At 41.1% G+C, this 14118-nt stretch overlaps 1 protein-coding gene across 3 annotated transcripts in view; it reads left to right on the forward strand.

Annotated features, from left to right (window-relative positions):
* Window positions 1-14118, forward strand: part of TMCC1 (transmembrane and coiled-coil domain family 1) — a 177893-nt gene that overhangs the window by 122387 nt on the left and 41388 nt on the right. Inside the window, exons 2-3 of one of the 3 annotated variants that reach the window (XM_084840241.1) lie at window positions 4307-4404; window positions 5566-5713. The exons of the other annotated variants lie outside the window; for them this stretch is intronic. Coding sequence (XP_084696367.1) covers window positions 4346-4404; window positions 5566-5713 — 207 coding nt within the window. The 5' untranslated portion in view covers window positions 4307-4345. The remainder of the gene's footprint in view (window positions 1-4306; window positions 4405-5565; window positions 5714-14118) is intronic. 3 annotated transcript variants of the gene reach the window in all.

Raw genomic sequence — 14118 nt, forward strand, 5'->3', positions numbered from 1 at the left:
GGGGACCAGTAATCCAAATCCAGAAGGCTTGTAGCTTTAAAGAAAAAGAAACAGAAGAGCAGCTCGACATCACAGGAGTATTTATTGATTTGTGCTCATTTCTCTGTGTGTTCCGTTTTGATGTTTTTTGTAAGCCACCTTGAATACTTCTGTAGACACCTGGCTAAAAGTAAACTAGACGTTTGTGTCTTTACAATTATTCCTAGCAACTAGGTATTAGATTCTTTCTTATGAGGTGAGATGGGGTGAAGAAGCAGGTTCATCCAGCCTCATCATGTGTTGGATTTCCCTGGTTGTCCTTCCTGTACTGGCCTCCTGAAAATGGACCGAACTGTACTGGAAGATTTGTCACTTGATATGGCCTATTCCTAATCTCCCTTCCTCTGCCAGCCAAGGAATTTGTGCTGAATTTCTAATGTGAGAGGTGATAGGGCTGAGGCCTGTCTGAAAATCTAAATCTGACTTTGAAATCCATGGTCCACTTATCACAAAAGGTATTTAGTGGTGGACAAAAGGCACACCCCTGTTTAGCAAAAGAAAAAGTTGAACCCAGCTGACCCTTCGCTCAAATTAACACCTGAAAGAGCAATTTCTCTTCCCTCCTGCACTCCTTCCAAGGAAGCAAGGTAGGAAAGATGATTGAAGCAGTGCGGTGTTGGGAGAGGGGCAGGGAGACACCAGATTGTGCCAAGAAGGGGAGATCTCTCTCTTCAATCATAGCTACATTTTATAAAGTGTTTGTACTCCTAACACAGGCTACAATCCAAAAGTTCATATGTGTAACACCTCTTCTTTCTCTCATGCTCATTCTGCATTCACCTCATCCCCCAAGATGGTTTTTAGCTTTCTGAGATTTAAAAGGCGTTTGAGAGGCTTCACCTGGGAAAGGTTCCAGTGCACATGCACTTGTTACCTCATCCAGTTGTTGGACAATATTGGATATGCACAGCTGACCCAGAGGAGCAGTCAGGCAAGCCCAAAGACACGCTTTTTTAAAAAAAGAAAAGGCTGCCTTGGTCTGCTACCTGAAGGCCAGCAAAGGAAGAACAAGCACATCGCCATCCACCATACTTAAGATGGTAGAAGCCCGTAGGAGGAAGCCTCCAAGGAGGATCTAGATGAATATAGGTAGGTTTCTGTGGGACCAGGGAGACCAGGTTAAATAATTATCTCATCTACTTCAGCTATGGTAGGGGGAACTCTTTACAAGTTGCCACTATTAAAACTGAACATCAAATGTAGAATGCAATGAGTATGTATTGTTTCTTTCTAGCCCAGCTTTTGGGTCAACTTGACATGCAGTACTATAGTTCAACATAACGTGTTTTTTGCTCTTTTTGTATATTTTTGTAGTGCAGCAAGAAATGACCTCCAGATTTTCTTTCTTTCTCAGAGGCTGGGAATATTTTTAGTGGGCCTCGTGACACAGCTGAAGATTGTTCATGTGACACACAGGGCAGTTCACTTGTTTGTAGTCGCTGTTTCTTTCTAGAACATCCAGTCAGAGCTCTGCCAACATGCCTAGGGTGCCCCTGCTTTCATATTCTATTCATATTACATTGTCAGGATATAATTCAGTCTAACAAGGCTGGATCAACACTCTGCTTAACCTTACTCTCTAGGACAGCATGTTCAAGCTAAGGAGAAGCCTTGGGTTCAACTGCACGTTCTTTTGCTTGTTTCAGAGCCAGCATGGACACCTCACCATCCTCTTCTGATACAGTATGTTATCCTCCCTTCAGTAATGGTGCTTTGCTGTAGTGAGTGAGTGTGTGTGTGTGTGTGTATGTGAGAGAGAGAGAGCAATTATGCACTGAATACTTAACAATTGAGCATTCCTTCAGATACTACATTCACCTTTAAAATAGCTGCTGCTATTTTGTGCCTTCTTATCACAGAAATATAGTAGAATCCTGGTTATCCAGGCAGATCAGGGACATGGAATGAATCTGAACAAAAGATGGACAGAAAATATGTTTCTGTGTAGCAGTCATAAAATGTGTTCATTATGTAAAAGGATTCAGATGTGGGAGGTAAATGAGGTTTTACTTTATACATGCTCGTTCTGTTGTTCAGGCCTACTTGGTCTGTTTTGGAACTGTAATGAGAAGGGCTTGAAATGCTTGTATTATGTTTTATATTCTGATTGTATGATATAAGTAGTGCCACTAAGAAATGGTGTGCTTCCACACAATTGTTTTTATCTTGCTTTTATGATGGAAGAATAATTGGGCATTGTAAAGCAGTCCTTGTATGAAATGAATTGTAATACAAAAATTTCTTGTCCCTTTTCATCCTCATTCTAAAGTCGTATTGTAGTTACACAAAGTGATATTTTCCCCCTCAGGGCTTTGAGGTCAGACTTTGCTTTAGCAATAAACTGAAATTCAATCTTGCATGAACATGTTAGAATTTCACAGAGACAAAACACCTATTTGTCTTACAGCAAATCCAAAGGATGATCAAGTGAGTAGCATTAATATTTTAGTGAAAGCAGAACTTCCTTCTCCTATCTCAGTCTAGTTTGTGTGTCTTAGTCATTAGGAGTGATGGGTAAATATGAACTTGGGTGCTTCAGTTTAAAAAGCGGAACAGTTGATCCTCAGTGCCCTTAATGTAGTAAAAGTTGGTCTCCTAATCAGTCAGACTTGTTCATATTCCTTCAGGCATACCAGTTCTTAGGAACTGAAAAAGGATTCCTCCCACCACCGTTGCTGTTCCAGAGAGACTTAATTTCTTTTGTCTTATGGTTAATCTTTCATTGTGGCTTGGGTTTGCAGCAATGTTTGGTTTTACTTTGATTCTTCTTTGTCAGGATGGCTGAATCCCAATTTGTTTGCCTAGAGGTTATAAAAGGTCAGTTGCTTGTAGCATTGTACAGCTTTCAAATCAGCTACCAGTTGTATCAGGAGATGCAAAAATAAGGGAGGGATGGAGGAGTATTTGCAAATAAGCAATCCATAGGAATGAAAATAAGAGAATGACATACTGTATTTGATCTCCTAGTTCTTGCTCCTTCAACAGAGCTGCTTTGTTGGGACAAAGAAAAGGGGAAAGAGAAAAACATTTAAATTATTTCCTTTCATTTGCTGTGGAATATCTCTGTCACTGTTAAATTGTCAGAATTCAGTGCAAAGCCATTGCTAATTAAAGATATTAAGGATGGATAAGTGGAAAGGAGAAAATATTTTGGGGGGGCGAGTATTATGAGGAAACTGAGTGACCCAAAATCTCTGTGAGCTAGTCTGACAGCAAATTCCCTAGGCCTTCCAGTGAAATTCATGGCTCAGTGAGGTTTGAACCCAGGTCTCCCCTAGTCTAACATCGCAGTGACATTGCTTTCTAGCACGGCCATGAAATGAAACTCAAGATAGGGCTATGCAGGTAGGGGTCACATTGATTCTCAGTGGCTCCCATTAAGTTCTGTGGAGTAAAGTGAACAGGGCACAATTGGGAAGGCTGCTAGGAGTGGCAAAACCTGCTCTCCCCCCCCCCCCCCCGCCCCATGGGTATCACTAGTGATGTTCTTGTGCACATCCATTCTATCTTTATCCACATAAGTGGCAATTACTCTGCTATGGGAGAAAAGCTTCGGTACATTATTCCTGTTTTATGGAGACATCTGATTGGCCACTGTGGGAGGCAGGATGGTGGACTACATAAAACTTTGTCTGATTCAGCAGGACTATTAAAACCTGAACGTAATGCTGGAGGCTGATGGAGGAGAGTTACAATATACGCACAGTAACAAAGTACCATGGTTGCCTTGACATCTGGCTATATGAAGTAAGCACAGAGCATACAGGCACATGGCACTTCACCACCCCCGATCCCCTACAATATACTAGCCTCCTGGCAGCCTCTGCACACAGACCCTCCCCACTAATTCTCCCACCCCTCTTAAGGGTGGCTAATTTGCCATCTGAAACTATTAATGTAAGGCATATATTTCATCTGCGGTATAAGTACTAGTTGTACATCTGCGTTGTTGATGGGGAGTGTTGATCATGCGCAACTAATTCTTTATTAATGTTCCTTTGTGTTCATAAACTGTGTGTAGGTAAATATTTAGATTATATTTGGTGTTAGAGAGTGATTCATACAGTGCTCTTGAAATAGCATGCAAGGAATTCAGGATGTATATTGCATGTATAGAATGGTTACAATATGTTTTAACTACTGTATTTTGAACACCCATATTTAAATAAATTAATAGGTGCTGTGTACACTAAGGGATTTAGACGGGATTGGTTTTTGCTTGTTCTAGCATCATGTCACTTCTCTTCCCCCCGCTTTCATTTCAAAGCAAAAGCTGTACCCACCACCATAAACTGAAGTCTTCCTAATGCTGCTGATAGCATCTGAGGCATTTCTAAGATGGGAATCTTTAAAATGTTTCCACTGGTGAGTTTATTTTTGCGTACTCTAAATGATCCAAATATTCCTAACCATATAATTGCCCATAATATAAAAAGTGTATTTACACTTGCACATGTGACAATTTAGACTGAGACCTGATAGATCATGAATCTTTAACTGACAGCCTACCAATATAAATTATCACCTTATCTAAAGTGCTCTGTGCTGGTTAAGTGATACGTAAAAACACGTTTGATTTCTTCAGTGTACTGACATGTAAGATGTCCTTTTGTTGTCTTGGTTATTAATGTTATACTGGAACCTATGGATTTTATCCAACCCTGACTGTCTCCCAGTGGAATGGAAATTGCTGAATGGTTTACCCCTCTCCTCTGGAGCCCCCTACATGCCCCCCAAATCTGCCCCAGAGGCTTGGGGGATCCTGCAGAGCAGAGTTGGAAAGCCTGATGAGGTAATAGAGCAAGGGGAAGTCCCATTGCATGAGCAGAAATTCTCTGGCATGACATTGGATTTAAGCCTATATCTTTCTACCGCAAGGGAAAAATAAACTTTGTGGGGAGGGGTATTTTGAGCAGAAAAAAAACATTGGTGAGGAGAATGATTGTCACCCCTTTCCCATGCCATGCTTCCAGTTGCAGCCTCTCAAGGCTATTTTTTTCATGAAATACATAGTTTGGTCTACAGTATATGGCATAGTAATTTCAACTAACCTGGTAGCCTGCTAATGCTTTGGACTATAACTCTCAAAGGTTCCAGACTGCATAGCTGGTGGTCATGCGTTTTGAGAACTGTAATCCATCAGGTTTCATAGAATCATAGAATCATAGGCTTGGAAGGGGCTTACAAGACCATCGAGTCCAACCCCCTGGAAGCCTGATTCCCAGGCAGTCTCCCATCCAAGTATCTCCCATCCAAGTACTACCCAGAGCTGACCCTGCTTAGCTTCAAGATCAGACAAGATCAGGCTGGTTTCCTTCCCCTGAACTAATATAGGTTTGAACTTCTTAAATGCATACTTTGGAGTCTATACAGGAGGTGGAATATCACTGAAGGTGCTGCAAAGTAGTCAGGAAGATTTTAAAAAAACTACTGGTAATCAGCTTCTTTAAATGAGTTCATGTAAAGTTCATTGGAGGTCCTGGCAATAACTTTATCTGCACTTTTTAAATGTGTTCTGTACTGTAGTGGGCTACACTATTCCATTGTGCCAAGAGAATCCTCTCTTCCTACGTTCTTGTTGATGGTAGGATCTAAGCATGGGAGAAGACTTTCCCCAGATCTGGATGTACAGCCTGGGCTGCAAGCCCATTACAATAAGCAGGACATTTTGAAGGTATTTAAGCCTCTTACATTCTGACTAAATCAGTGTAGTTATGTACCTGAGATTGAGGTAGGCTTCCTTGCTGTAGGCAAACTGGTCAGAACTTGAATTAAGAACAAACCCAGCTGACTACTGACAGGATTCACTGAACAAACAATTAAGTTGTCTTCCTATGTGCAGTTTCAGAACTCTCAATCCTAGTTGTATGAAAAGAAAGTAAATCTGTCAATTTACCTAAAAGCTATTTTGTATCCCCAAGGTGAACATTGAAACCTCATAAATACAATGTTACTTTGTAATCTTGCAGAAAGGCTCAAATTAAATGTTTGTTTGTTTGTTTTACTTTATTTATTTCACTTTATTTACTTTATTCATCGGCTTTTGATGCCATCAACCATGGTATCCTCCTGGATCGAATCTGTGGGATGGGCATTGGAGGCACTGTGTTACAGTGGTTCTGGTCTTACCTGCGGGGCCAATTTCAGAGAGTAACATTGAGTAACCATTCCTCGGCCCCTTAGCAATTGAGCTGTGGGGTTCCGCAGGGTACCTGTCCCCAATGTTGTTTAACATCTATATGTAGCCACTGGGAGCAGTCATTTAGGGTCTTGGAGCCAAGTGCCATCAGTATGCTGATGACACACAGCTCTAACTCCCTGTGACATCTGAATCAGGTGAGGCTGTGCAAGTCCTGGATCAGTGCCTAGATGCAGTAATGGGTTGAATGAGGGCCAATAAACTGAAACTGAATCCTGGAAAGGTGGAAGCCCTGTGGGTGAGTGGTTCCTGAGTCCGGGAGATAGGCTCATTGCCTGTTCTGGATGGGGTTGCACTCCCTCTGAAAGATCAGGTTTGTATTCTGGGGGTACTCCTAGAACCATCACAGTCATTGGAGGCTCAAAGTGGCATGCAACTGCTTTGCTGAGGGAACTGCACTGGCTGCCTATTCGTTACTGGGCCAGGTTTAAGGTTTTGGTACTAGTGTACAAAGCCCTAACCAACTTGGGACCAGGATACCCAGAAGAGTGCCTTCTCTCCTGCCAGCCTACAAACCAGTGACCTGACGAGTCAACCCAGAAAAAAACTTCCAGTGTGGTGTCTCCTGCCCTATGGAGCTCCCTGCCTTTGGAGGTCAGGTAGGCGCCAACACTGGGTTGTTTTCAGCACCTCCTGAAAACAGCTCTTTTCCTGGAAGCCTTCCTTGGTTAACCAGCTTTGGTTTTATAGGCATTCTGTTTTTTAAAGAATAATTTTAATATCTTGCTTCGTTCTTTTTATCTTTTGTTCATTTTATCTCTTGTTGTTCACCACACCAGAATCTATTTAGATGTGGAGCGCTACACAAATAAATAAATATGTTGTAAATAAATCGATATTTATAGGCCACTCTTTAGGACATCATCCTTACAAGGAACCTCACAGAAAAGCAAAAATATAAAATATAGTTAAATCACAAAATAACCAGACAGCAGTATTTTAAAAAATATAGGTTAGTTTAAATTAGATAAGAAAAACAACACATCTGAAATATTTAAACAATTTAAAACTGCAGAAATTTAAAGACCTATTTCAAGGAAAAGCAGCCTGTAATGAGTTTTTAAAACCTGATTAGACATTTGCAAAGTGGAAGCCATCTGCATCTCATTCGTCAACTTGGGGGCCACCACTGAAAAGGCCCACCAAATGAATTGATCTTACAGTTGGACCTATAAGTGGGGCCTCTGAAGCACAGCTTAGTGCCTGGGCAGGCTCCTGTGAGTGTACTGTAGGCACTCCTTCAAGTAACTTGGTCCCAAACCATTTATAGCTTTAGAAGTCAAAACCAGCACTTTGGAATTGGACCTAGAAATGCACCAGCAACCAGTGGAACTGGTACAGAATTGATGTCACATGTTTCAATCAGCTGCCCCTCACCAGCAATGGGGCTGCTGAAATTCTGGCAACATGATTGGGCTCTCAGAGCCGCCTTGCTGTCCTCCACACTGGCAGGAAGACTCACAGTAGGTGATGCAGTGGGGCCTCATGCATAAGTGTCCAGGTCCTTCAGGGACCATGAGAAAAATATAGCTGGCGAGCTAGTTATGTCAGATTTGAAGTGGCTTGTCCCTGCAGTAAAATATACATTTACCCTCTGTAGATGCATGTATCTACTCTATCTGATTACAGATATTAAACATAATTATAATGGGATATATTTTGAGGCAGAAATTAATTTTTCTTTATGCTAATATAAACGTTTGGTATAAATTTAGTTTTCAGAATCATTCTTGCTGGTTTTCTATCTTCATTCCCTCCAGCATATCATACAGATTTTAAATTGAGTACCCCCTTTTCTCTACTTCTGCTAAATAGTTATTATTTCCTACCATGTATAAAGAAACAGTCATGCATATAATTCCACCCCCTACCCATCATGTTGCTTCTGTAAAGCAGTTTTCTTTCATTCAGAGTCCTTTTCCCCAGAATTATATAACAAGCTGCTTTTGAAGGGCCATGCATTCCACAAATAGTTGTGTGCATTTATGTATGCCCACAAGTACTTGTTATAAAAACTGGCTTATCCCCACAAAACCCTCTTTTTATTTGGAGCAACATTCTCTGATCTATTGGAAACACAGCTACAATAACTTAGCTATTTAAGGATTACAACTAAGGCTGTTTACAAATAGGCTTTAGTGACCTGAAGATAGTATTGTTGGCAATAGGTTCTCATGCTAATCTTTTTCTTTTGTTTTTGTCCCACTACGGTCGCTGATCAAATAGGGTTTTTTTTTAGAGGAGTTCTACTTTAGGGTTTGGCCCAGAAACTAAAGTGGCGCAGAAAAAAAGAGAACCTTTATCTATGGGCAATCATAGCACTATATTACTATCTTCAGGTCTCTAATTAATGCATACACATACACATACACGCACACAGATATAGATATATATGTTTAATCTGGATTCAGTGTTAACAAGGGGACATGCAATAAAACTCTGCCATGTCAAGTGCTGCTGTTCAGGATTTCAGCCACTCCATTCAATTTCCCCTTCCTCCCAGTTTTCTGTTCCTTCCCCACACACCCAAACACACATACACTGACCCAGTTTGCAAGATCAAAACAGCCTGCTGTGGCTTGTTTAACCTTCACATAACTCCTGCTTCCTGGATTCACACAACATGACAAGCCACAGCAACTGCCGGATGCAGCAGTCCGGCCCACCAAATCAGTCAACATTCTGTGGCTGTGGAGTGCCCTCAGTCCTCACCGAGGTATTCGGGGTTTTCCACCCCTTGGGATTATTTCTAAAGATTTTTTTGGTACTTCTGCAAACCTTGATGCCAGTTTGGATGGTGCCAGTTTGGCTACATAACCAACAGCATTCAGACCTGAACATCTGAAATGTTCAGTGCTAATAGCTTATGGATATATTTAGGATTATTTGTAAGCCACCATGAGAAGCCTTTGGTTATTTGGTGAATATGAGAAAGGAAATGGCTTAATTTTCCAATTTGTCTCCTGCTGCTAGTCTAACATATATAGTATAATTTCTCTGTTCCAGTGGTGAGCAACTTGTGACCCTCCAGATATTCTGTCCTACAACTCCCACAATTGCTCACCATTGGCTATGCCAGCTAGGGCTGATGGGATTTGAGGGCCAAAATATCTGGAGGGCCACAAGTTGCCCACCCCTGGTCAATGCAGACACCTGAAATTCAAACGATGGGAGGATTACCCATGATGTTTTTCAACTGCTATGGAGAATTGTTGTTGTTGTTCAGTCGTTCAGTCGTGTCCGACTCTTCGTGACCCCATGGACGATAGCACGCCAGGCCTTCCTGTCCTGCGCTGTCTCCCGGAGTGCGCTCAAGTTCATATTCATTGCATAGGTGATGCTATCTAGCCATCTCATCCTCTGCCATCCCCTTCTCCTTTTGCCTTCAGTCTTTCCCAGCATCAGGGTCTTTTCCAGAGAGTTTTCCCTTCGCATTAGGTGGCCAAAATATTTGAGCTTCAGCTTGAGTATCTGTCCTTCCAATGAGCACTCAGGGTTGATTTCCTTTAGGATTGACTGATTGGACCTCCTTGCAGTCCAGGGGACTCGTAAGAGTCTTCGCTATGGAGAATACCTGAGTAAAATACTAAACCAAAATATTACTTGGACAGTGGATTAGCTCTCAAATTCCAAGCATAATCTTCTTGATTAGCCTTAAATATTGAAGACTTTTACTTTCAAAATGCTACCCAGCAGCCATTGCATGAATATTGCCAAAAAGCTTACTGACAAATATTTTACAGTGCTGGTCACTGATAATAAAATGGGAGGGGGATTTAAAAACTTATGTGTCAACGTGCATGAAATTGAAAGAGAAATTCTGGGGGGAGTTTATACTGCCAACACTTTTGGCTCTTTTACTGCTCTTTTTACTACTCTTTTTAATATTTCATTCTTTCTGTTAGGTAAATCTGTATTTATAACCACATATGTGAATTTACTGCATAAAGAAATTTGAGTTCTGGTGTAACAGTTTCCACAAGTGTTTTTTCCATGAAAATAGAACAGTGGAGCCTGCCTCTAGGACAGGGAAGCCCTGCATGTGACATTAAGACACTATGATGACTGGTGGTCTTGAACATGAGACAGAAACCATGGCTAAACATTCTGTAAAGGATCTATTCTTCCATCTCTGAATTCTTCTGCCATTTCAGTGCAAAGCAGTATTTTCTTTAACTGGTCTTAATTTTTTTTTTCATGAATGTTCAACATACATACATTTTAAATACAGAAAATAAAAAGTGGGGTGCACTGTGAGTCCATGCTACAGATTTTATTTCTTAAATATCACTCGGGTGAAATAGAGAATCTTACCAACTTGTCATTCCCTTGCTGCTTCTCTTATTCTTAATTACTTAATTTCTGGCACCAGCTTTGTTTCAACAAAGACATTATACTGTTCCTTTTCCATTTTCTCTAAACGTATTTATTCCAAGCTGACTTGGAAAGAAGCCTTCCCTTGTTAACTGAAGTCATGTGAGCATCCAAGCTAAAAGTTTTTAAGCCCCGTCAGAATTCATGAGCTTTGTTTGCTTGGCCCTCCCCTCTCTGTTTTCTGTTCTGCTAAGCAGCTCCAGCTCCAGGAAGATATACTGAAGACGAAGAAAACTGACAGTTTGTTGGACCTAGTATGTCACTAATGCACTTCATGATTCAGTAGCTGGAAACAGAAAGCGGGAAGAGAGTTTGGGGGGGAATGTATATGGGCTATGTTGACGCTGAAGTCTTTTAAGTGCTTCTATCCACATAAAGCCTTGCGAACAAAATAATCCATAGTACTTTAGAAACAGTCGACATTCTCTTTTGGCCTTGGGACACATAAGAGTATGCACTGTCGTCCTATTTATGGGACTACTACAGCCTTGTGGCTTCTGAACCAGTGGTGACATTGTTTCGTGTGGTGCCGTGTCACCTTTAAGAAAATTTTAAAGGAACAAGAAGGTAAGAAGCAGAGGTGGATCCATCAGATAGCAATGCCTGTGTGAGTGTGCCTTCACGAATGCAAGCAACCCTTGAATTTTGTTTATTTTGAAGACTACATTTTTTAAAAAAGCTGTACGTCTGTGTGTATGTAATGTGCACACAGAATGAAGAATGAGGGTTTTTTCTTAATGGAAGCAAAACTGAACATGGTAGGTTGACTGAGGTTTGTTATATTATTTAACAAGTCATGTAAGATTTGTTTAGTCTTCCACTAGCACCCCCAAATGCCATAGATATTCAAACTTGGTTTCAAGTTTGGCAGCATTTCCAGAGTTTAAGATAGCTTGAAATAACACAAAACAGCAAAGGGAGCATTTGATTAATTAACAGAGGCTTACCACTGAAATGGATGCTATAAAACACAGTTCTAGAAAAATGCTGTGGGAACTGAGTACTTCAGTGTTGCTGGGATCTCTGCGCATCCCTGGCAAGTATTATTGGGTTATTCACAAAAATATTTTGTAATAAGACATAAAATTGAATTGGAGTGGGCACCAGAGCTTGTTCTCCCTACCCCAAATTTTGCAGTTGGTCCTCTAAGTTGAATTATGTGAGCATTGTAATGGCACTCAGAGGGAGGATTTGCATGTCTGTAAAATAGCTTCTGATTGAGCTGACATCATGGTTTACTGTGATAGGAGTGAGACTCAGGGATGCACACTAGTGGGTCCACAAGGAGGAAATTGGAGGTTTTCACTTCCATTTTTATTAACTGCGGTTTGCTTGAGCCAGCTTCAAGCCATGAGTTATGAAGCTGACTTGTGTCAGTAATCCATAGTTAAGATTAACCACAGTGTAGGGTTCAAATATAAAGCTAAACTTCGGTTCGTCAAAAACAGAAGCAAAAGCTTCCAATCTCTGCATGGCTATGAGGGGTAACACAATAAACCATGGCTTTCCATCACAATAAACCATGGCTCCAAACTGGTCCATCATGTAATACTGTGACTGCAGAACTGTCTGTATTCATGGAGAGCTCTCTTGGTTAACTGCTCACAAGGCAGTTGCCCAGAGGTAAGGCATCTAGGGCATGAATAAGCCTCTCCCAAGTTAGTTGTTGCCTCTCATATGACTGCTAAATAAAATGAACATATACATTCTTTCTCAACTTTAAAAAATAGATTAAAGATACCAAGAGCTTGACTACACTGACATACTGTTTTATGGCAACAGTTTTCAGAATGGGCGGATGGGTTTTCCTAAGAAGGCACGGTCAGGTGCTATGGAAGATCTGAGCTTCCACTTGCTGTCTCCCTCTGAGTTCTCTTGTTTTGGCCAAAAAGCAGGGTCTTACTGGATTTGGTGTAATTCTGTAGACCAGGAGTAGGCAATTTGGCGCCCTCCAGAAGTTTTAGACTGCAACTCCTATAATCTTCACGATTAGCCATGCTGGCTGGGGCTGATGAGAATTGTATCCCAAAATATCTGAGGGCCCCAGGTTGTCTCCCACTGTGCAACCCAGCACTTCTGTTGGTAAGCCATGCTTGTGTGTTTGAGGCAATCCACAATTTGTTATAAATGCTTCTGAGATTCTGGGGTTGCTTCACAAGCACTGGTTTCACCATTTTCCTTTCTTCACCTGATAGTTACTGGGTAGTACAAGGAGGGAAATGCTCAGGCTGTGGCTGAGGCTCACTATTAAAAGTTCAGGGATTTCATTTTGTTTCATTCCTGATTTAGTTTTATCTTCTGTCCTTCCCAGCTACATCAGTGCGTGTTTCAATGGAATTTCTGAACCTTTTTGAATGCAACCAATAAAAATAAATAATGCAGAACTATTCAGTTATGCTTCTGCATCTAACATTTGCACCAGTAGTCTAGTCCATGTTGGATTCAGCTAATGTCCTCAAAGACTCAAAGATGGAGCTTACCAATGCAGGGAGCAGGGCTAAAGAAAATAAATGACTGTGATATATGGAAGAATTCCTGAGAGTACACAGATGAGCTGGAAATTTGCCCCCTGAAGTTGAATTCAAAAATATTCCCACATAGTATCTCACTCTAACGCCACTTGCTGAAGTTAGTAATTCTACAGTTTACTAAGTTGCTTGAATCTTTGATTTCTGGTGCTTGTACTGTGACTGATCATTCAGGCCTACTGCAAAACACTGATAGGCCTAGGAGCAAAACACCAGAACCGCTTTGAAGACATTTCCATTTAATTTCCTATACCTACACCTATAGTTTGCTGCCCTGGTTTCAAAGTAGACTTAAGGTGGCAGTAGGAATCCAAAGCTTGTGCACCTCACATTAATTACTCCTAGTGCCTAGGGGCAGAAAAGGTATATAAGCAAAATGGATTGTAATGGTCATACAGCTGTAAGAACATACAGTTGTGTGCTCTGTAGCTTTAAATTGTTTAAATTAAAGTGCCGGTGAGCTTGCATTTGTTTAAAAAATGTTCTCTGCTGAAGAAGAGGCATATACCATGCATGAGCTCGGTGTAACTGTTCATTTGCATCAATGATACTGAAGCACACTGAGCTGCTTGTTTTGGCAAATAGTCTGTTTATACAGCAACTGCCCAGAGCTCTTTCAGTCTTGCAGATGTAGGGAGTCGAGTAGGCAGACTGGGACTCAGTCCGAGCAGTACCTAGCACTGAGCAAGGCGTTGCTGACGGGCCATGCGGCAATGTTTATGTGGTGCTGCTGTACCTGTGTGTGCTGTGAAAAGCATTTCTGTGAGCCTGTCAAGGTGAGATCATCTAGAAAACCATTGTTGCATCTGATTTGGCTGCTCTTTTTAGAAATCCAATAGTAACTGGCCTTATTAATAAGCAATATTATTGAAAAATAATTCCCCTCCTTCCTCTTGCTGGCTTGGCTGTTTGTTATCCAGTAGTTGTTTTAACATCTGCAGTTAAGAAGCTTGGAAGTATAGAAGCTCCTGTTTGAGT

Source organism: Heloderma suspectum, chromosome 2, assembly GCF_057233095.1.
Source record: "Heloderma suspectum isolate Gila_16-S chromosome 2, 16-S_ref, whole genome shotgun sequence".
NCBI lineage: Eukaryota > Metazoa > Chordata > Lepidosauria > Squamata > Helodermatidae > Heloderma > Heloderma suspectum.